Source organism: Malaya genurostris, chromosome 1 (assembly GCF_030247185.1).
Source record: "Malaya genurostris strain Urasoe2022 chromosome 1, Malgen_1.1, whole genome shotgun sequence".
NCBI classification, from domain to species: Eukaryota; Metazoa; Arthropoda; class Insecta; order Diptera; family Culicidae; genus Malaya; species Malaya genurostris.
This window is the reverse complement of record NC_080570.1, coordinates 79397429-79421391: the sequence shown is the minus strand read 5'-3', so window position 1 is coordinate 79421391 and position 23963 is coordinate 79397429. Positions and strand designations below refer to the sequence as shown.

At 34.9% G+C, this 23963-nt stretch overlaps 1 protein-coding gene across 7 annotated transcripts in view; it reads right to left on the bottom strand.

Annotated features, from left to right (window-relative positions):
• LOC131440587 (synaptosomal-associated protein 25) overlaps positions 1 to 23963 on the bottom strand; it is a 77369-nt gene that overhangs the window by 3586 nt on the left and 49820 nt on the right. For 3 of the 7 annotated variants that reach the window (XM_058611991.1, XM_058611990.1, XM_058611992.1), the window contains exon 7: positions 17471 to 17615. In XM_058611991.1, the coding sequence (XP_058467974.1) occupies positions 17471 to 17615 (145 nt within the window). Of the gene's footprint in view, positions 1 to 921; positions 1671 to 17470; positions 17616 to 23963 lie in introns of those variants that run through there. The other 4 variants (XM_058611997.1, XM_058611995.1, XM_058611996.1 and 1 more) reach the window with 4 other exon arrangements.

Below are 23963 nucleotides of genomic sequence, written 5' to 3'. Positions count from 1 at the left end.
CTATAACGAGCGAGCAAACGTTAGAAACGTAAAAACGGGTAACAATTTTTATCTAAGAGTCAATAACAAATGTTGTGTTATAGAAGAGCATTGAAACGTGCATCTGTTTCAATAACTCAACTGCTGACCAGCACCATTATCAATAACGATTCGACATGTAAAATAAATCGCCGCTGGTTCTTGGTCCCCAACATTGTGGATTTTCTTAACCAATGGCATACCAATTTTACAGAAATTTATATTGAACTGATGCTATTTTCGTTATCGTTGATTTCATTAGTGACTCATTGTAACAATCATTGTGAATCATTGTAACAATCAAATTGAACGCACAACGATCAGCAATGTTGAAAACTATTCTGAGACTTCAAAGCAATCTTCGTTAGGCATTTAATGCTTATATATTTATATACTCCTTAACCGTTTGGTATTGGAAATTTTTAATAATTTTATTACTTTATTAATGTAATGTATATACTTTTTAACAAGCGGATTTTTAATAATTTATACAGGGCTGTGTAGACACAGTTTATATTAATATGTTCATATCGGATTTCTACACAACTTCGTAGGTGAGAGTGATCGATATTACAAGTATAAATTCCCATGCTCATAGAACTTCATGAAAAAACACAAATGAAATACCGAAGCGCGTTTATTATCAGAAAATAACTGCGGTTATCTTTTCAAAAAATGCTTGGTTTAACTAAATATTTTCCGAGATTGCTGTATAGGATTTGAGTGTTAACAAAGATTCCAGCAATATACATACATATTTATATATATATATATATATATATATATATATATATATATATATATATATATATATATATATATATATATATATATATATATATATATATATATATATATATATATATATATATATATATATATATATATATATATATATATATATATATATATATATTGATATATTGTACTGATAAAATACGATAGTAATTCAATATAATAGTTCTTGCAGTACTTTTACATGACAGAGACCTTTCATCTTATCATTTCATACATTCGCAATACGCTAGCATCATACATACAAACTTAGCCGTAATAATATTAGCCTGTCCTGTTTCATTGGTCACCTTATTTCAGGAGGCTGTGAGCTCTCTCGTTCGCGGCTGCTATCCTGGTTGCGTTGGACTCGCCCTGTGGGATGAGGATGACGTGCCGTAAAGTGTCAAAAGGTGTGTTTAATTATTTTATTCAATTATAATATTCAGCGTGTCCATTTCCGAAACACGCCACCACAGGTCATTGTAGTGTTGAAGATTGTTGAATGGTTGTATGTAAAGATCATATTCATGGAAAAACAATCTTGCAAATACTAAGTGTTTCGAAATACCATGATCAGATTATTCATTTTAAAAGAGATTTTGTTAAACAATTCTTTATTTTATGTAATAAATAACATAAACAGAGTTAGGCTATAAAATGTCTTACTTTTGATTTGTTTTACACATGAAGTTTATACTAGAACAAGAAATAAATACATAAGCTTTGAACTAAGCATTAAAAATATTAAACAAACGCTGCCACTAATTACATATGTATGACAAATAATAATATACATATTTGGGATAACCTTCTTATTTGAGCAAGGAATGCGCTTTCTCGTTTGCCACCTTTATCCTGTCCTCGTTGGATTCGCCCTAGATAGTTGAGAAAAGTATAATAACCATCACCACATGCATAATTAGAAGCAATTAATAAATATTTTAATCAGATTATTCGATTCAAACCATGAAACGCAAAGAAATCGGTGTATATAATAATGTGTTATAAAAAATACTATGATAAACACTACTAAAGATGTAATTAATGCACAGTGCAATGTAGAGTAAAATATAGAAAGTTCTAACAAGTGTTAAACTGAAAAATTTAAATGTACCGTGAGTTTTTGATACAGTGTTTTGTGATTTCGAGCATAACCGACAGAAAAGTAAAGATGCCAAATTTATATCATTTATGCATTCAATGTGAGGCTGAAGCTAGAAATAACTACTTTTGCAGTTGCGTTTATAAATTTTGCATAGTTTAGCATAGAATTATTTCTTTAGTTGAACTCAAACACCAAGCCTTATGGCTTTAGACAGAGTCTAGCACACATACAGCTATTGTTGGAATGAATGAAATAATATTGTTGGTGTTTTATACTAGGACAAAAAAAATTTTTGACACTGCACTTAACGAACAAACCGTACACGACATACTTTTTTGCGAGCATGGCGCCCTCAGGAGAATCCGCATCGAATCTCGTGCATATGAGTAGGTGAAAGAAATGTCAAAGTTGTACGCACTACACGCTTAAGAATAGTTACTCAAAAATAAGTAAGATTCCACTCATCTATAGAAAAAGTGGAACAACTCTAATTTAGAGTAACTCCTTAGTTACTCAAATTTAAGTTCTTCCACTGGAAACGATTTTTGGGTAAAATCTACTCATTTAGTGAGTAATGCTTTATTTGCCATGTTCCAAAAATAGAGTAATTAGTTAAATTCTGAATGCAATTTTATCCCACATATACCAAATTTGAGTAAAATTGCTCCTTTTTTTAATTGTATTGTATTAAAATATCGCTTGGAGTAGTGTGTCAATCGTAGCTTAACACACATGTCAGTACTGTTCAGACACCAATCAGACACTTGTTCCTCATAAATGACACACTTGAGCATATTTGTTTCCATTCTGAAGCACAGTACGGATCACTTCTGGACACAATAACTGCGTCGATGGCACAACCAAGAGGACAGTCTAAAAATTGTGGTTTTTGCAGACACAACACCGTTTGTGTTGAGCGACTCACTCTTGAAATACGCGATCTCACTAACAAAAAATAGAACCTGTTGCTACAAATGGTTATTACAACTTTTAGACTGATCTTGCGAATAGTAACATAAAAACGAGTTTTTGCGTTAAACTCAAATTTAGAGTAAAAGTTTCTCATTATTATTGATGGTAACTACTCAATTTTTGACGTTTCCATGTATCATTTGAAAATGAGTAACTAGTACTCAAACTCTGAGTAACTTTTTCTAAGCGTGTATAATCCCATACAATTGACGTGATATCACAAACGAATTTCCAGACATGACATGAGTCACGATCTTTTTTTGGCGCACATCTACGATCCTCCGTGAAACTGGCACCAATGGTAATAAATTGGTTGCACTGCTGAGTTCCCATCATCGCATTCATAATGCAAATGTCAAACCGTGAGAACCCTTTCGATACGTTAGCTCATTTGTATATATTGAGATTTCATGGCACACTTTGGTCGAAATAATAACAATGCAATTAATCTCGCGCTCCACCAAGCGATGAGTGCGGTCATTTTAGAAATTACCGAGGAAGAACCAGATTTTTTTATATTTGTAAGCACATACATGTCTCTATTATTTATCTTTGGTGATATGTTCAATGTGATACCATGCGATGGCGTAGCTAAGCTGAAACCTGATCTCTTTCTGACAGAATCTACTTTAACCTACAATTCAAAGCATGTAAAAATGAATCATGTTATTAACTGCAGAACAAATGCTTCTGAGTTTTACATCGAAATAGACACGAAATTTATACCGTTTTCGTTTTTGAACATACACGCGGGCGACTCTGACTCCGAGTAAAACAAACTCGTGGTACGCGCCCTAAACAACAACTCATGAAAAAATAAACAAACTCGCATGGATGCGTAGTGTGACCCAGTGGTGGTAAAGCATCGATTCCGAACACGCAAAACGTGTTCGTTCCGAACCAAAAAGCGAACCACCATCGCGGGTATAAATTTGCCGATACCATCGTTCGAGCAAGCATCAACCGAACCACGAACCGATGCAGATGGCAAAAGAACCGATGCTCTAGTTAGTGAGCCTATCGTTACTAGTTTGTTCATGAACATCCGATTCGAGGACTATAGGCTGTTGCTTCGGATGAACCGAACTTTGTCAGCTGCGGCTGGACGTTTCAGTGTTTGGGTAGCTTAGCAGAGTATGGTAATTTTGTACAGTTCCAGCGAGCGTAGGGTGGCTCAATATGATAAATTGAAAATATTTTAACATTTGCAAATTTGATATTGAATAAATTGGTGAGTCAATAACAATTAAAATTGAGTAATTTTGGGCATTTCCAACGAGCGTAGGGTGCCGGTATATGGAAAATAGAAAATTTTTTAACTAATCTCATTTCGATGCTCTATTGATTGGTGAATAAATAGCAGTTCGAATTGGATAATTTTTTACATTTTCAGCGAGCAGGGGTGGCGCAAAATGAAAATTTGTAAATTTTTTGACTTTTACTAATTTGATGTTTAATAAATATTGAATCAAAAGCAAATAAAATTTAACAATTTTGGACATTTTCAGCGACCGTGTAGGTGGTTCTTTTTGAAAAAATTGACAAAAATTTAATCTTAGACTAATTCGATGGTCTGTTGATTCTGAAAACAATAACAGTTCGAATTGGGTAATTTTTTTCATTTTTATCAAGCGTAGGGTGGCGCAATATGAAAATTTGTATATATTTTGACTTTTGCTGATTTCATGTTCCATTAGTGAATCAAGAGCAATGAAAATTTGATAATTTTGGACATTTTCGATGAGCATAGGGTGGTGCTATTTGGAAAATTTTAAAATTGTTGACTAATGTCGATTCAGTATTCTATTAATTGGTGAATCAATAGCAGTTCCAATAGGATTTCCAATTTCCAGCGAGCGTTGAGTGGTCCTTTTTGAAAAATGTTAGTATTTGAATTTGCAGATCCGATGCTTTATTGATTTGTGAATGAATTAAATTCGAATAGGATAATTTTTAACATTTTCAGTGGGCGTTGAGTAGCTTAATATAAAAATATGGGAATATTTTACCTTTTGCCGATTCAATGTTTAATTGATAGCAATTGAAATATTAGAATTTTAAGCATTTTGTTCGGTGGCAAGGCAGCTTTATATGAGAAATTGTGAACTATTTTGCCAAATCGGATGCTGTATTGATTAATATATAAATAGTAGTGGTGGTGAATCATCGGATTTAAATATGCAAATCGTCGAAGTGCCTATGATTTTGACTGTAATTTTTAACGCACTATTGCTTTGCTCATCAACTGAAATAAAATTAATTCTGATGCTGTAGGTAGGCATTTCATCGAACCATAAATAATAAAACTACACATGGAATAGAGCTCAATTGACCTTCGCCGATGGTCTACCAACTGAATGGTTTGGCACATATTGCTCCACCGAACAGCAAGCGAACTTTACCATAAACCGAATGAACAGCTTTTGCATATTTTTGCTAGGAAAATATTTCTAAAAAAATATGTACAAAGCATTGATGTTCGGTTTCCGCTTTACCACTGGCATGGAATTGTAAATAGTTTAAAAAATACAATTTCTATATTAAGCCATCAAGCGCTCGCTGAGGATATCCAAAATTAACAAACGTCGCTCGCTCGCTCAAAACGTCCAAAATCATCCAATTCTATCTGATTCAATTGAACATTAAAATAGCAAAATCGAAATATTTTCAAATTTTTATATTAAACCACCCTACGATCGCTGAAAATGTTCAACATCATCTTATTTGAGCTGCTATTGATTCATCAATCAATAGAGAATCGAATTGACATTAGTCATAAACTTTACAATTATACAGATAGAACCATTCTATGATCCCTGAAAATGTCAAAAATGAGCAATTTGTAATTGTTATTAATTCACTATTAAATGAAACATTTTATCAGCAAAAGTCAAAATATTTACAAGTTGTCATACTGCGCCATCCTACACTTACCGAAAATGCTTAAAATTATTCAATTCGAACTGCTATTGATCCAACATTCAACAAACCATCCAATTGGTATTAGTCAAAAATTTTACAATTTTGGCAGATAATTTCCAGAGATTTTTTACTATTTATTAAATCATCGAATTAGTAAAAAATCCTAATTTTCAAATTGCGCCACTCTACGCTCTCTGAAAATGTCTAAAATTATTCAAGTTGAACTGCTATTGATTCAACAATCAATACAACATCAAATTTAAATACGCTCGTTGAAAAAACCTGAAATTACTCATTTTTTTTTCTATTGACTCACCAGTTTATTAAACATTAAATTTGCAAGAGTAAAAAAATCCCTTTTCATATTGAGCCACTCTACGTTTGCTGAAATGTTCCAAATTATTCCATTCTTATTGTTATTGATTCTATAACCAAAAACCATAAAATTTGCAAAACTTACTATTTTCCATGTAGAGCCACCCTACGCACACTAATAATGTCCAAAATAATACCATTTTAATTGTTATTAAGCGATTTATCAATCGAGCAAAACAATTTTTTTTTGTGCTGATCACGTGTGCATTGATAATTTCAAAACCAGGATGCGAGAACTTAAATCAACAAACCATCGTATCGAACGCAGTTTACTCGGCCCTCGCCGATGGTCCGCCAACCGAACGGTTCGAAACAGATTGCTTCGCCGAACACCGAGCACAGAACACCTTCGCATTAACCGAGAAAATAGTTTTCGAACCTATCGCACCTTACGCTCGGTGAACATTTTTGAGTAAATTTGCAGAAGCATCGGCGTTCGGTTCGCAATTTACCACCACTGGTGCGACCCGAAAAAAATTTCAGAGCGAAACTACGCGATTGAAATCCGATCTAGAGTGACCCCAGGTTGCTAAAACAAACATATCAACAGTTGTTTGGGCGACTCTGGGTCAGCTCTCGGGCTGCTCTGATCAATAAACGAAAACGGTATTAATTTCACATGATAATAGTTGCGAAATTCTATCATTTTTTAAATGATAGTTAATTATGAGTGAGTTAATGATATAAGTAGCCTACAACGTTCAAAAACTCCGCGGTTATTTGCCTACGACACAATTCTGTTCGATCATACATATTATATATCAATATTGCTCACTCTAAGGAAGCCAATCAAAATCGAAAAAAAAGCATCACAGTTACACAGTTCCTAATTCAATAATAATAGTTTGCATGCACCAGAATCTGAAATGCTAAAACTAATTGAACATTATTATTATTATTATTACGTTTCGTCATGTTGAACATGATGTTCACTCATAGGTGTGAACTTTTACATATTATAAGCAAGGATGGCAAAAACTCGCTCATAAGATTTGATTTTTTCTATTCATCAGCTCACCACATGATTTACGATGCAATCCGAAAAATGATGGTAAAGATGAAAATCATCGCTGATTTAAACAAACACACTCACCTATACAGAGCACCGCTGACATCAAATTATGATGGTATTGATGGTTCTCAGTTTTGATTTCATAGCATTTAACTCTCATTCCTAGTTTTAAAAAGTGAGTACTGAGTTTGGCATCACTGTACCGAGCTACACCGGTGAGTGTATTCTTAAACCACAGAGCTGCCAACACAACCCAGATATTCGGTTTTGTTTTTGCTGGTACTCAAAACGAACACGAGCATTAATGTACGAAAACAAATGTCGAACCGTAGTGTGATGTATACCATAAACGATTGAATTTCATGTCTCGAGCTAAACACAACTGGTTACTGAAACGAATGCGTTCTCCAGCATGCGAGAACATGTCTTGAGAAATGGATTGAAATGGCATCGATTCGAACATTGGTCGCCCATGCCCAGTAAATCCGAACATCGGACGCATCGTGCAAGAAAGCTTTTGATTGCGTTTCGAGCTTACATAGTGTATCGGCAGAACAAAAGAGTGAAGAAATACCAAAGCAGAGAGCGGATGTCTGATACTCAGGGGATGTGATATATCGGGGTTGGATTTTCAACCCCGAACATAGGGCCAGAGTTTTTCTGGCCCTAAGAGGCGAATGACCATAAGTTCAAAGCCTCTATGATCGAAACAAAAGAATGTATTTCACACCCTATCGGGGAGACGTCGGCTCGAAAATGCCTTGTTTGATGTTCCCTCGCTCTGTTTCTATAGCGATACATAATGTAAACATGAAGCTTTTTCAGATCGACGCGGTTGATGCAAATGGTGCAGAATTGTCCGATGACGGACCGATCGAAGCGCTACGATCGGCCCCATATCGTGCTCAATCGGTCCGATAATCGGACCGATGATCGGCCTTATGCAGGTCTACAAATTTCACTGGGTGGCAACTCTGGTGGGTGGGGAATACAAGCGAGACTGTTTCATAAGAATCTGATTCAATGTGTTGATGTACAAACACATCAAATCACAACTCACAAATCGTCTCTCAGTGGGTTCTAATATTTGATGAGCAATCAGCGCTCATCTGCTGATTGCTTGACACTACGATGTTGAGACGATGTTTTCTCTATACAAATGGTTACCCAGTTACTCAACTCGTTCAGCGATGCTTTTGAAACCGATTTGCAGGTGAGCTGAACTCGGTGATGATGAAGTACTGAGTTGATTATTGCCAGCCCTGATTATAAGTGCTTTTTTTGTTTCAATTACACCTGTTAACAATTTGCCTCTTCGGACCAGAAAACCTTTCTGACCCTATATGAAATATCTGCGAGGTGTGAATCCTCAAACGTTCAGGTAGCGCTCTCATTCGCTTCTCTGATGTAGAATTCAGAGCCTGGATTCTGCTCCACCAGAATTCTGAAGTTATTTAACAATTGAGAATCTAGATGCAAATTAAAGGTTCAGAAATTAAAACTGAGTCCTAATTCCGAATTCTGGAACTGATTCCTTGACTAGGTTTGGAAACTGGATGTTGCTTGATTTATGTTTGGAATTTGAATCCAGAATTCTGATTCAGGATTTCAACTTAAGAATTCTGAAACAAAATTCAGAATTTCTGACCTGAGTTTCTGAATTCCTAAATGCATTTTCAGAATTCAGAACCTCTTTGCAAGAACTGAATTCGGAACTTGGATTCTAGAACTAGATTTTGGAACTGAAATCAGTTTTCTTATTCAGGTTCGGAATTCAAGTTCGGAGTTTGGCTCTAGAACTTTTTTTTGGTTCTGAAAATGAGTTTAGTTTCATAATTCTAGAACTAAATTCATGTACCGAATATTTTATCTGGATTCTGAACCAGAATTTTGCAATTGAATTCTAAACCTGTTCCATATTTTGAATTTAGTTCTTGAATTCAGTTTCGGTTCCACAATGATAAAAAGTGCTCAACAGTTGTAAACATCGGATACATTTCGCAAATTCCGTACTGCAAGTAAATCTACAAAAAAACTTCAATAACATAACTATTTTTACTCTCGTTTATTCCAATTTGAATAATTGTAAGATAGAATATGTTTGTCGTCAATAGGTAATACTTTAGTAAAAAAGCACCTTTACAATACTGGAAGCGAAGCAGAACTTACGAAATTCATACAATCAATCAACCAATACCAACGATTATCGATATTCGGAAGTGTGATGTAAGCATGTAAGTTTTATTCTTATTCACATCCTCCAAACAGGCATTACTCATTCACTTTTGGCCTTTCTCATATAGAAAGGCTATGCAAAAATCGACTTTTTCAACCGAGGCCCGTAGAGCCGAATGTCATGTACCATTCGATTCCGCTCGGCGAACTGAGCACATGTCTGTGTGTAACGAAAATATACACTCACTTTTCTCGAAAATTTGCATACTTTTTCAGAGATGGCTGAACCGATTTACTAGCCTGCTAATGAATATCATTTGGATCCGACTTCCAGTTCCGGAGTTATAGAAAATTAATTGTAAAATATGCATTCAATTTTCTAGAAAATGGCTTAACCGATTTTCATAAACTGATATTCAAACGAAAGGTCTTGAAATTGTTTAAAATTTTCTGGAACATTCTAGTTTTGGAGCTAGAGTGCGATAGGAAGAAAATTTTCAATTTCAGTATTTTTTCACGAACGATGGCAAAAACAAGTACAAATCTCATAAAACTGACTTATATATGTTCTAGTTTGCAGAACTTATTAGTTTGTCCCCATTTCCTGAACCTGTGAAATTTCATCAGGATCTGACTCCCGGTTCCGCAATTACAGGGCAATGAGTATCAAAGCTTTCAAACCGCCATATAAAATGACGATACAAATCAGGTACGCACCGGTACGAGTTCGTACAGAAAAAGAAAACACAACTCGCCTTTACAAAACATGGCGACTATCCGGTTCCCGATTTCCGATTCCGGAAGGATCGAAAATAGTGTTTAGAGATGGTTTGGTCGATTTTCATGAATTTAAGTTTAAGTAGAAGGTCATTCCAATTAAATTTCCTGAATTTCAGCTGGGTCCGACTTCCGGTTTCGGAATTACTGGGTTGAGCGTTAAAAATTCTATAGCGCCACCTAAAGCGACGAAGTGAAACAGGGAAAAGTTCTTAACTAGGTTCAAAACCGGTCCAATTTGTAGGTCATGTTTGTTGCTGGCCGGTTCGTATGGCCTATTGCGGTCCTCGAAATTAGTTTTCTGAAGTATTGGAAATAGTGATCAAAAACTGCAAAAAGGATCTACCTTACTTTTCTTCAAGATGACCAAATCGATTTTCACAAATTTATAGATTTAAAGGAAAAGTCTTACGGTCTCATACAGAATCCATGAATTAATAGTGGATAATACTTTCAGCTCCGAAACTATAGCGTTTTTTGAAACCTCATAGCTCAGTGATCTGTAGAAGGATTTATATAATCTAACATAATCTACAGATATTCTGAAATGTGAAGGAAGTGTGCTAGTTTTATTAGTATTCACGACATCCAGTTATGTCTTTCACATTACCCACCCGCCTTGTTATTTAACATTTTGTCTTCGACTCATCAGTGCATGGCAGTTCATGTTGAACTGCCACGCCACTCAGCAATTCAACATAAACCGCTAAGCATTCTCTCTACTTGAGACAATTATACTGTGCATGAACTGCCATGCACTGATGAGTCAAAGGCGAAATGTAAAACCGGTTCTGTGGAACTAAACCTCTAGATGAATATTCCAAACCTAGCCAAGTTCTTGGCCATACCAACCGACTTCGGCTACACCGGTCCCCGGAAAGCGGTTCCGGAATTACCGAAAATTGTGATAAAAGTCGAACGAAGCTCACTCATTTTGCTCCGGGATCAAAAGTCCCAAATAGAAGCAACAAAAAACTGAAAAAATCTTCCAATTTCGGTTCGAAACTATTCCAATTTTTAGACTATGCTAGGTTACGCCCGAGAAACATCCCTGAGCAGTTTTTCAAGAATACCACAGTAGTATTTCTGAGAAAGGTATCATCGCATGACTAGATGAATTAAGACAGGTTTCATTTCTGTGGCTTTCGTAAAGCATAGTATTGCTTAGTCATTTAAATAGTCTCATTAAATTATTTGTAAGAGTTTATTCACGACGATTAGTATAGTGAGCTTATCAAATAGCCTAATAGTAGTATTTCGAAATCGATTCCTTACGTCACTTATACAATTACTTATGTTCGGAACCAGAAGTGACAGCCATTTGATCTTCGAACTTGATCAATGGCCCAATAGTAATTTTCAAACGAGCCTAAGTTTGTTGAAATCGATTAAGCTACCTCTGAGAAAATTGAGCGATAAAAATATCTTCGAAAAGTGCACACAAATACACACACAAACATTTTCTGATCTCTTCGAACTGGATCGAATGGTATATAACACTATGGGTCTCTGATGCTCCGTTCGAATATAGGTTTCATGGTTTTCATAGTTCCTTAGTCATGGTACCGGCCATGGATTTTGATCCGTGCACGAATCTTTATTTGGTAAGACGTTGTACAGAGAAGTGCGTGAACCTATATGTACACAAAATGGCTTTAATTTTTATTTTTTTGTGAAAACAATAAGAAAACACTTTATTTTCTTGCATATATGTTTGTATGTTTATATGTAACTAAGTACTAAACATTCACGAGGTTCACGATTTAAGACAAGTTTCTGAATCAATTTGGTACATGATTTGGATGCATCAGAGTTATACCTCGGGAGATATCGTGTGAACGGGAAGTCGACTTTTTTGAGAGATAATATAATGCCATTTGAATAGTTTTAATATATTTTTTTCTGATCCTCAAAATAAATTTTATTGGCTTATCCGATTTCTGTACAGTTAAATAATGAAAATGGATCATATTTTCTATCGTTTAATAGTGTCCTTAAAAGAATATTACAATAATTTTGGTAACTTTTCAAAAACTTTCGCTTTTTTTTGTAAAAACTGAAAATAATATTGTATTACATTAACAAAAATTCGAAGCGTTGAACAAGTTATACAATGTGAAACTTACTTAAGTCTATCGTTTATAGTCATAATGTTTAACGATATGTTGTCTGATCAATTTTAGAACATGCTAAAAAATACTACAAATACATTTCATTTACATATATTAAGAAACAAAAGAGTTTTAAATACTCTTACTATTGACTGCGTAGCAAGTATTTTGTTTGAATGAATTACGTTAATTCGATAATAAGCTCAACAAAGAGATGTGTTAACTAGTACTAGTATTACTCAATGTCTTTTCTTGTAGTATCTGACAGAATGTGATGGTGAGGTCTAGTACATAGGTGCGATAGTTAATTGTGCTGGTAGCATGCGAAATGTGTAGAACTACACAACTATTGCCAAATGCACTGTTAATTTTAGTTCTAAATATTTAGGCAGCATCTTTCTTTTATTTCACATATATTGATTTGTATCTATCGTCCAGTCCTGGCGATTCTTACATGCGAAGAATGCCGAGGATAACATGCGAAGAATCGGCAGAATTCCGATGAAAATGAAATAACACATTCATTATCCATTATTAATTTTATTATGGAAGCACGTGTTATGAAGCAATTTGACTTGATTAGTTTTATAATATTATTAAATATTTTATAAACCAGTAACTATTTCAATCTTTGGATTGACTTAGTAAACGCGTATTTATATGATAGGCAAAGCTGGATGACAATGAGTCAATTAAGTTTGGCGTCAATCGTGATCATGTCAAAAAAACGTGTGTATTTTTTCCTAATTTTTGTCGTGAATACGACTTACCTTACTATGGGGTGCCTTTTCAAATTTATCCTTTGAGAAAGTGATAAGTTTTTGATCGTGAATATCTCTTGTTGTATCTAACGAATCAGCATAATTTTTGCTACATGCCATCGGAAATATGATCACAATTTTATGATAAAATTTTCAGTTTTGTGACATAATTTCAAATAATTTAAAATTAAACTTTTCTGAAATGTTTGGTATAAACGAGTATCAAAGAGGATAATTCATAAGGCGTAAACGTGCATAGCAAAAGCATTGAAGTATTTCAATAGTACACTATTGAAAACCCTGTCTCATTTGACCAATGTCAACACCAGCCAATCAGAACGCGTTCTGAGGAAGAGAACAAAATATCAGCTGCTGTACAACAAATCGTTCGAGGAAAATGTTCCGAACAGCGTTTAATATCGTAGTGAGTTCCACAATTTGGTCCTTCTGAAAGGCAGGAATAAATCCAGTACAGCACCCTGATAGTTTCTTTCAATGAGATGCAAATCCGAAATCGACATTAAAATTCTGTATGCGGCTATTTTTATAGCCGTTAGGACCGCCCATTAGTGAAAAAGCTACAAGCGAAAGCACATAAAAAGAAACCTCTTAACAAAAATTTAATCAGTTTGAATTCTATCGCCACTGCGAGCAGATGTGTTTTGTGTCGTCTGCACAGCTAGTTTCGCTTTCGACAAGAGCGATTACGTCACAGCTGCCAGTCATTAGCATTGGTGAAAAAACAACGGTGGAGAGCATTACACAAAATCAGCCGTTCTAATGACTCTAAAAGTTTTCTAAAGAACTATTAGGATTTGTTGTTCGCAAATCGAAGGTAAATATCCTCATGTTAGTGCAAATCTAGAACAGTTTGGTTAGATTTGTGCACTTTTCGCTATGTGAAATTCACAGTAATCGAGATCAAGTGAAGCCTTCTTTGTTTTTAGGAAAAAATGAAAATAGGGAATGCTTGCATAATTCACACAATTGTTCAACTAGTTGATATTCGGAAGTGTTGAGGAACGTGTCAGTTGTTTTCGTATTCACGACATCCAGTTATGTCTCTAACATTACCCACCCGCCTTTTTTTTCTCGATTTTTCCGACTATTTGATTTCTGTGTATCGTAACGATGTTCTGGCTAGTGCTTTGAAATGCTCATATCGTGCTGAATCCAGTGACGTTAAAATTATTACGTCTTGAAAAGTCATGTTTCGAGACTGTACTATTTTTGGTGAGCAGGATTATATCTCACGAAAGTTTGAAACCAGCAGACAATCCATTCGAGAGTTGTTTCATTTTCTTTGCGCTCATTAAGGTATCTTGAGATTTGGCGCTCTACTGAATTCTTTCTTTATTTTATGTGAAACTATTTAGCCCCACAGTGTCAAGGTTTAGCCCCGTGTTTTCAGCAATTTTGGATTTTGGGTTGGTCACTTCATTACGACTTGGTACGAAAATAATGCACGTTTTTCCAATTATCAAATTGGAAATTTTGTTTACGATTCGTTAGACAAATCAGTGCACAGCAGTACAAATTAAACTGCTCAATGCAAAACTCGGCAGTTTAATTTGAACCGTTAAGCACTGCCCTGAACTGCTGAGTTTTGCATTAGGCAGTTCAATTTAAACTGCTATGCACTGATGAGTGAAAGATGAAACGTCAACTAAATAAACAAGTGTTTTTAGGATGTTCTATGCCATTTATTTGCTATTTCAGGTTTAGAATACAACGGCGATTAAACTACCACCCCGATTTGATACACAAGAAGCAGTTCTCCAGTGTACATTCTGCAAACCATTGGCCAGCATTTCGGGCTTTATCGCCGCTAAAAAAAGTTTGACAGGTTAAATCCAGAGAACGAGAAGGCCACTGTCACCATTTGTTGAGACAACGCATCATGAGAACTTGCTCTGCAAGAACTTGATCATAGTCGTTGTGGTGTGGCATGGTTCCATTTTTTATAGAAAAGGAAGGAGATGTTGCTTCATAATCCTTCAGACTTATAATTTACGATCATTTGATGCAGAATTAGTCCTATGACTCAAAATTATGAAGTTTCTTTGGAAAAGTGTATTAAAGTTCCAAGATCTATTAGATGATTAATAAAATACTTCTCATAGTATCTAGCGTTAGTGAATATACGAAGTTCTAAGCATTTATAACTAGAAACAAGAATTGTTTCGAAGAGTGTCTTCGATACAGTTTGTGGACTACTTAAAAATATACAAATTAAACATATATTTTCCTGGTGGCTCCTCTAAGCAACTTAAGTATTATTAAAAATTAGCTCTAGGTTCTGAAATCTGAGACATTCAATGTTCGATGTTCGAACTTCGTAAACAATGAATTTTTCCATACTGTTGGATATAAAGTTATGGGTATTTTCAGAACGGGTTTGGCGAGTAGATTATTTTCGCCATCCAGGTCCCCGATTTCTGGATGCACTGAAAATAATGGTCTACTGGACTTTGGAATGAACTTCGCGACGTCGTATGATTACAAATATCGAAACATTTTTTTAAATTGAACGCAAAAATTGTTACAGAATCGGATACTTAACGTATCTAAAAGGAAATCGATGACGTCACATATATATTTCTCATATCAAATTCTGAAATAAGCTCCTTCTATGGCAGATTGACCAGCTTCAAACAAACGTGGTACCGATAATCGCCAATTTATACAATGCCTCCCAGATGTGTGGTTCTACACCAATATTCTAGTGGCTAAAACGAAGGAGCATTATTGGCGTAAAAGTTGAAAAAAATCGTTTTTTCGCGGTTATGGTTGCGGTCAACTGCTGGATCTCGGCAGGATGTCAAAGCATTTTTGTAAAAGGCAACATAGGATTGAAGGAATAATTCTTCCATTGAAACATAACTTTGTATTTTTGTGTTGCCATTTGAAATTTGCTCAATTTCAATGGATTCACTAAGTTGTTGATTTTGATATTTTCATTTTTTGAGTTTCACAAAACTTTTGCCTTTGAACAGCAAAATGATAACATAATGTAATATTAATTGAAAATTTGATGAATCGATATCATATTAAAATTTCAATCTGATGTTGCTATCATAATCAGATTTCAATTTGTTCTCATTTTGATGTTAGACTTTACTCGGGATTCCTCTCACGTTTAACTCCTGAAACAAGCGGCGATGTGACGCATTCGGGTTATCGGAAACACTACGGACGTTGTCAAAAAGGGATCTTGTGAGTTACTTGTTTTTAGGCACCGAATGCAGAGCTTGAACAATTGAACGATCGTTTAAAATGTAACAATTTCAGCGCGTTCTTTCGGTGTGTATCGGCTCGTCGTTTCAAAATCGTGTTTATCTGTCAAAACTGTTATTCAATGATTTATTAACTTTAGTTGGTTTGACGTAAAACCGCCATAACTAAGCTCAGTTTTTCATTCATTTGGCTTCTCCAATATATGTTTCCGCTCAGTTGAACCATTTTCGAACTACTTTTTGTGATATTGCTTCTTACAGCCGAAGAATAGATATTGTATTCGATTGTATCACAATTCATTGATTGAAGTCGATAAAATAACATGTTGACTCTACTAGTGAGATGACTATGGGTACAATAGCCCTACGATGGTTGTGTGAATCTGCACAATAGGTCCAATTTAATTCATATCAGATTTTAAATCTTCAATAGGTTCGAACAATCTTTGTTAGAACAAATCACATTTACTATTTCTTATCATAGTTAGCATATTTTGATGATATGCGCTGTTCCGATTGAACGTGAAACAAATCTTAAGAAAGTAGAAATAAATTACATGCACAAACTATTAAGCTAGTGATATCTGAACGACTCATTTATATAACAACAAGGGGAACAGTGAGGATGTATTACTTACTCATATTTACTACATAACTTAATATTTGTCTACAGACTATACAATAATAAACAGTAATACCGAGAAAAATCTGGCGAAATTTGATGGAATCTTAAATTTCATAATATCAAAAAATTACAGACTTTTAGATACCTGGTTTGGTCTTCACTATAACACTATAGACTACATAAAATAATATGTTATAAAAAGCATTTTACATTACCATCCTGCTCTATTTATCCAGCTTCCTTCTCAGTGCATTTTTACTTTATTGTGCCATATTAACTAATATTATACATTTTTTTTTGGAATCAACAATAACGCATTGAAACTCAACTAAAATTAGGTGATACTCAAGCCAATAATACTCAATACATAAACGAATTATTTTAATGAAACTCATTCAACTAACTAGAAATGAATGAAGATAAGATTGAAACAAAATTTTACGAATAAAACAAAATCAATAGTTGTATAATATTTGATGATAAATAATCTGATCAAAATTAGTTCCATGGTTAACCTTGTTACTTTCACCATATGCAAAATCCAAATTCCAAACAAACGAAACACAAGAATATGATATACAAAAAAAATGCTGTTTGACATTACCTTACGATTGACTCTATCAATCTGCCTGTTTTGGTTCTCGAGCTCAGATCCCATATCCAGGGCCATATTCCGCAAGTTACCGATCATCGTATTGACTTGACCCATGTTTTCTTCCATTTCGTCTTCACGAGCGTCGTTGGTTATTCTTAGAAATTAGAGGCGGATTAGTATTATTTGGGTATACTTTAAATATAACGAACACAATTATTATTACGTTTACACATTGTCACTACTGCAGTTGCTTACGTGATATGTTTAATGTTTGGCATTATGATGTTTTTAAGAAATCAGATAATAGTGATTTCTCTAAAACAGCAATGAGTTCAGAAGTTACGAAACGAAACAGTAGAGTAGGATCCGTTTTGTCATTGTGAAAGTATATGTGTTAATTGAGTCGTGTGCAAATCCCATTGAACTGCTGATTGAAACGTGGAAACATTTACTCACATTGAATGGTGACAGAATTGCATTGCACCAACAGTTGCGATCAATATTTTGGAAATCAAGGCATATCGCATAAAATTAAGTACATGGAAACACGCACCCCATCAAATATTGAGGACATGGAAATTGGAATCCTGGTTATACCACTTGATGAGTGTTGAGTCTCATATCTAACATCAACATAATTGATGCCATGTCTTCTGATTTGTCTGTAAATCTGCAGTTTTCGTTGCTGCAGACATTGTTTGTTGCACTTTCTTTGCAGACTTTCGTTAAAATTTATAGATTTGTGAAATTACAGCAAAAAAATTTTTTTTGTAGGTCAGTTTAGCGTATCATACTTTATAAAGAACTTGCCTTTCTAGAGAAATTGCTGACATTTTTTCGGATTTACTGACTTTTGCAACCCTGTCTGAAGATATTTGAAAATTTTACCTGGCATCTCTGTTCTAGAGGAACTACAACCAACTATATCATAGCAATAATTATTTTTAATAATATTATTAGAACTTGTTGAAGAATAACAGAAGTAGATTAATTTCAAAAACGTTGCTATCAATTTAAATAACATTCCGCTCTTGAAAGCCGACTGTCTTCAGAACAATATGCATCTTACAAACAAATGAATATTCATAAATTTACGAATACATTGTGAATATAACGAATCAAATACAAAGCTCGAATAAGTTGTCATTTCTATTGTAGTAGATTACTCATAGTACGTACTATTTTTCCTTTATATCGTATATGCAAACATTTGTTTTTTTTTGTTTACCTAAAACAGAATTTTTAACTTTGCATGATTGAAAATATATTGCGTTATAAAATCGATACTTAGATTGTTAGCATATTTATCGATTACACATGATCATGGGTGATTTTATTATCAAATAAGGTAATGATCGAATATATTTTTGCTGAAGGTAAGGTGTGCATTACCCTGGTCGCTAATGGTTAGAGTAGCACAAAACCACCTCCAAGAAGGTTAAACTTTTGTTGGTTTGGATCAAGAATGAAATTCCTACTACCCAAAACCAGGCTAGTGATGGGCGAGCGCTCACGAGCCGTTCATTTGAACCGACTCGTAGCAATGAGCATACGAACCACGGCTCTTCAAAATTGAACCGCGGCTCTCAAGCAGAGTTGCCATTTTAAAATCTGCGTTTCAACTTGGAAAATCTGTGTGCCTGTGTACGCCCAGATTTGATTGCGTTGTTGGTTAAACGATGATGTTTTCTAATGAAGGTGTCAATAATACATAGGAACATTTATTCAGCAGTGAATTTTCAAAGAATTCTGTCGTAATAGGAGAAGAAAATAGATTTTTTTCCAAATGGAATTTCAACTAATTTATTTCAATATCCCGCTTCCTCACACACGGACACCTCTAGTTGTGAAACACAATTTTAGACCGCCCATACCGCTCATGCATTTCCGTGGCTCTCACACCCACTCTCTCGAACTGCTTCTCCACATTGACGTTTTTTGAAAAAGAGCCAATGAGCCGTTCAATTGAACCGGCTCTTACGAAAGAGCGTTCGGTTCAGAGCCGCTCATCGAAATGAGCCGTATTGCCCATCACTAAACCAGACCCCTGCTTTCCGTGTTCAGCAGGTTCTACTCCGATTAGAGAGGAGTAAAAATTTCTTCTCCTTTTTCACGAGGTAACCGATTTTCGCTAGTTGTTATTGTTTTATAGTTGTTATTGTTTTATAGTATTAGTATCTACAAACATGTTTGTGAAATATTCCGTCAATATTCGAATTTGTTATACTATTTTTAGTTACCTATATATTAATATACCTTTTCGTTGTAATGCTTCCTGAAACTCAAGTCCTTTTTCGAATTACACGAAACTTAGCAAATGGAGAAACAACTATTTTTGTCATAGAATGAAGAAAAATATTTTAAAAATATTCGATTGAATTTTCCAAAGAAATCAATATTTAAGTACCTTCTTCACGCGATTTTTGTTTCTGTCAAATGTTAAAATGTTTCATATATTATTCAGCAAAAAAACTGTTGTGCTCAAATAGGGTTTTTGAAATATTTGATTTTTTATGTACACGCGCTGTATGCAAAGGGCACCGCGCGAGCGAATCGGCATGCGGCAGGGTTCGGTGCGATGTCATCGGTGCTACTTAAGCGAGCTGCGACAGGTTTTGGACTAGTAGGTATAGAATATGATATTTTTATCCAATAGGTATGTACGTACATCAGAAATTTAGTAATTACATATTATTTTACAAATTTTGACTAAAGATTCTTTCATTTTTTCTTGTGGTTTGGACGCGAAAAAAACAAAAGTTTGTGGCGATTCCGGAAAAAAAGATTAAAGATACAAGCTCATTGCATTTACTGCACTTCATAAGAAAGATAATAAAATCAGGACCGAATGGAATTATTTCGCAGACTCACATGGAAAGAAACTTTGCTTTGGAATAAGTGGGACCGCGAAAAGACACGCGTATAAAGTTAGTTTGCATTAAATCAATACCAATCGAATTCCAACTGCGCATAATTTATTTAATTGAGCAAAGGATTGAGTCAAAAATATAAACTTTGATTTTTGCATGATAAACGAACATTCAGGATAGACAACAGCAACATCGATTTAAAAACGCAATGACTACGAAAACCATACACGCGAATATAAGATTTATTCCGACAACGAGGAATTTGTTGTAAATGTTCTGTTCAAACTACCAGAAAAGATGGAATAATCTAGAGTCGAAATTGTAAAAAAATACGTGATTTATAAATTTCCTGATGTACGTACATAACTAATAGAAAACCCTGGTTTAATCTACCTAGTGGTGTAAAAATGCCTTTCTCATATTATTCATTTTCTCTTATATATTACAGCAAAAATTCTTCAAAGTACTACAATTTAATGTCGCTTTCGCTTGAGAAAACTGAAACTGACCCTGGGTAGTTTCATCAAACAAACACTTTCCACGAAACTGTGTTGATTTCGCACTTCGAAACTGCCTCGATTTTCAGTTCAACCGCGTTGAAACTAGGTTCGAAACTGGCTTCAAACGGTTTGACAGCAGCTATAGTGGAAACTGGGTTAGGTTTGGCATCAAGCGAAAACGAAATAAGAAAGTTGAGATGAGAAAGGCAAATTTTCTATTCCTACTTGTTCAAACCTGTCGCAGTTCGCTTCAATCGCATCGACGACATCGCACCCTGCCGCACCGTGCCGATTCGCCCACGTGGTGCACTTTGCATACAGCGCGTGTACATAAAAAATCAAATATTTCAAAAACCCTATTTGAGTACCAAAATTTTTTTGCTGAATAATATATGCAACAAGTTAACATTTAACAAAAACAAAAATCGCGTGAAGAAGGTACTTTAATATCGATTTGTTTGGAAAATTTAAGTAAAAAGTTGTAAAATTGAAACATTTGCAACAATTTTTTCTTCATTCTATGACAAAAATAGTTGTTTATCCATTTGCAAAGTTTCGTGTAATTCGAAAAAGAACTTGAGTTTCAGGAAGCATTACAATGAAAGGTATATAAATATTTATGTAACTAAAATAGTATAAATAACACTACAAAACAATAACACTTATTGAAAAATGAGCTGACCACTCCAAAAATTTTTACTCAGAGATTTCGATTTTAAAACGAACCCGACGGGTTCGGGTTGAAAAGAAGATCAGACACAAGCACAATTGCCAATTGCACAAAATTCATTCTTGTACTGTATTGAAATAAGCCATCCATAGACGAAGCTTGCAAACCCGAGCTCAGACTACAGTATTTTACTAGATTCAAATCGGGATGATATCTAAATGGAAGGACATTCTATTGCTTCCCACTCTATGTGGTAACCGGGAGCGGGTCATATCGCCGAAAGCCATTTCGCCAAAAGTCGTTTCGCCGAAAGTCGTTTCGTCGAATGCCATTTCGCCGAAAGTCGTTTCGCCGAAAAAGTCCTTTCGCCGAAAGGGTCAATTCGCCGAAAGGGTCATTTTGCCGAAAGGGTCATTTTGCCGAAAGTGTCATATCTCCTACATGTTATGTTTCCTGTTTAACTGATGTGGCGCAGCCACATAACCGAAGCATTTTCATTTAATAAACGGAAAATACCAACTACATTCGCCTGGTAGATACACCAATGCAATTGCTTTGATGTTTAGTAGCTAATAGTCAACAAGTTTTCCTGGTAACTACTTTCTGAGGTTCGTGAATCAATCTTTATTGAAGGGTACAACAATCAATCATTATTCAAGAAGTACAATGGTAGGTCAACAAAACGGAAGTTAACGCTATCATCTTTCGTTTGTCTCTAATTTAAATCAATTCTAATTACGATTTCAAGATTCGGCGAAATGTCATTCGGCGAACAACCCTTTCGGCGAAATGGCTTTCGGCGAAACGGCTTTTGGCGAAATGACTCTCGACGAAATGACCCTGATCCGTGGTAACCAATCACAAGAGTTCATTATTCTAGTTATAATGAAAAAATCCTTGCTGTATTGCACAGGAAATTTGTCAAATGACGGAAAGTTTCATTCGTAATGACTTAATGCTGGATTAGTATGGATTTTACTGGTTTAGACTGTTATTTGCATTCGGTTAGCAAAAGGGCGACTGTATGCATTTAAATGCACCATTTACCGGCCTGACGTGTACTTCTGTGGCTCAGTCGATTAACAGTCGATCACTATTTTTTTGTCGTGAATACGATTTACTTTATTATGGGGCCTTTTCAAAATTTACCCCCTGAGAGAGTGCTAAGTTTCTGATTGTGAATATCTCTTGTTGCATCTAACGTATCAACATAATTTTTAATAAAGGCCTCGGAAATATGATCACAATTTTATGATAAAATTTTCAGTTGTGTGGCATAATCTCTAGTAATTCAAAATATCTGAATTGTTTGGTATCAACGAGTAACAAAGAGGAAAACACATGACGCTTGTTTGACTTTCTCGTATTTTGAAAGCTCATAGCTCAGTGATCTGTGGAAGGATTTATATAATCTAAGTACCAATAGGTTCGAAATTTTTTAACTTGAACGTATATTGCAACAACATTGATGTTTTTCAATAGTACACTATTGAAAAACCTGTCTGATTTGATCCATTTCAGCACCAACTAATCAGAACTAATTGTGGGAGCAACATTGAAGACTTCAAGCTGAAATGCAGCGAGCGGTAATCGCAGACGGGCCGCGGCAACACAACAAAACCACACCAAAAATCATCAGTATACACGCATGGAACCATCTCGGATCTAAATGCAGATCCTGTTGGTCGTGACAATTCAAAGCATTTTTCAGTGCTTCAGATCATCATAAAGAATTAATTGAATTTTCTCTTTTGTATAAAAAGCATCAGATTTAACAAGATGGAAGTAGACAAAGCTTGCACCGTCACTAATACATTCAATTACGACTCACGCAATGCGAAAATGAAAATGAAATTCTGTTGATGTAGAACACATCTTTATACTAGTATGGGTGTCGTTCGGAAATATGCCGTGCGAAACTGGGTTGCCACGTATACAGATTAGTCTGTATTTTTATTAAAAAGAACTGTTTCAGAATGTTTAATGGAACTAATCTGAACTTCAGTTTAGGTGCATAGTTTCAATTCTAGTAGTGAAAAAGAGGAATGCTTGCATAATTCATACAATTGATCAACTAATTGATATTCGGAAGTGTTAATGAACATGCCACTTGGATTTCGTATTCACGACATCCAAGTATGACATTAACCACCCGCCTTTTTATTTCAATGAATTTTATGTTATGGAATTTTCTAACCACACAATATTACATGTTTTTGCTCGTAAATTTGTGGGAACAGCGACGCTCCATTTATGTGCACCTCTACGATTTAAAATCATAGGGTTTTTCGAAGTGTAGTTTCAGCAAATTATTTAACATCCGTCATGAGGAGCCGATCTAATTTACGCTCATAAATGTTGCGAAACATTCGAAATCTTTATGCAGAACAGTGTCATTTATGTAAAATCTCCAAATCTTTTCGAGGATTGGAGGATTTATGTGCCTTTTGTCATTTACAAAT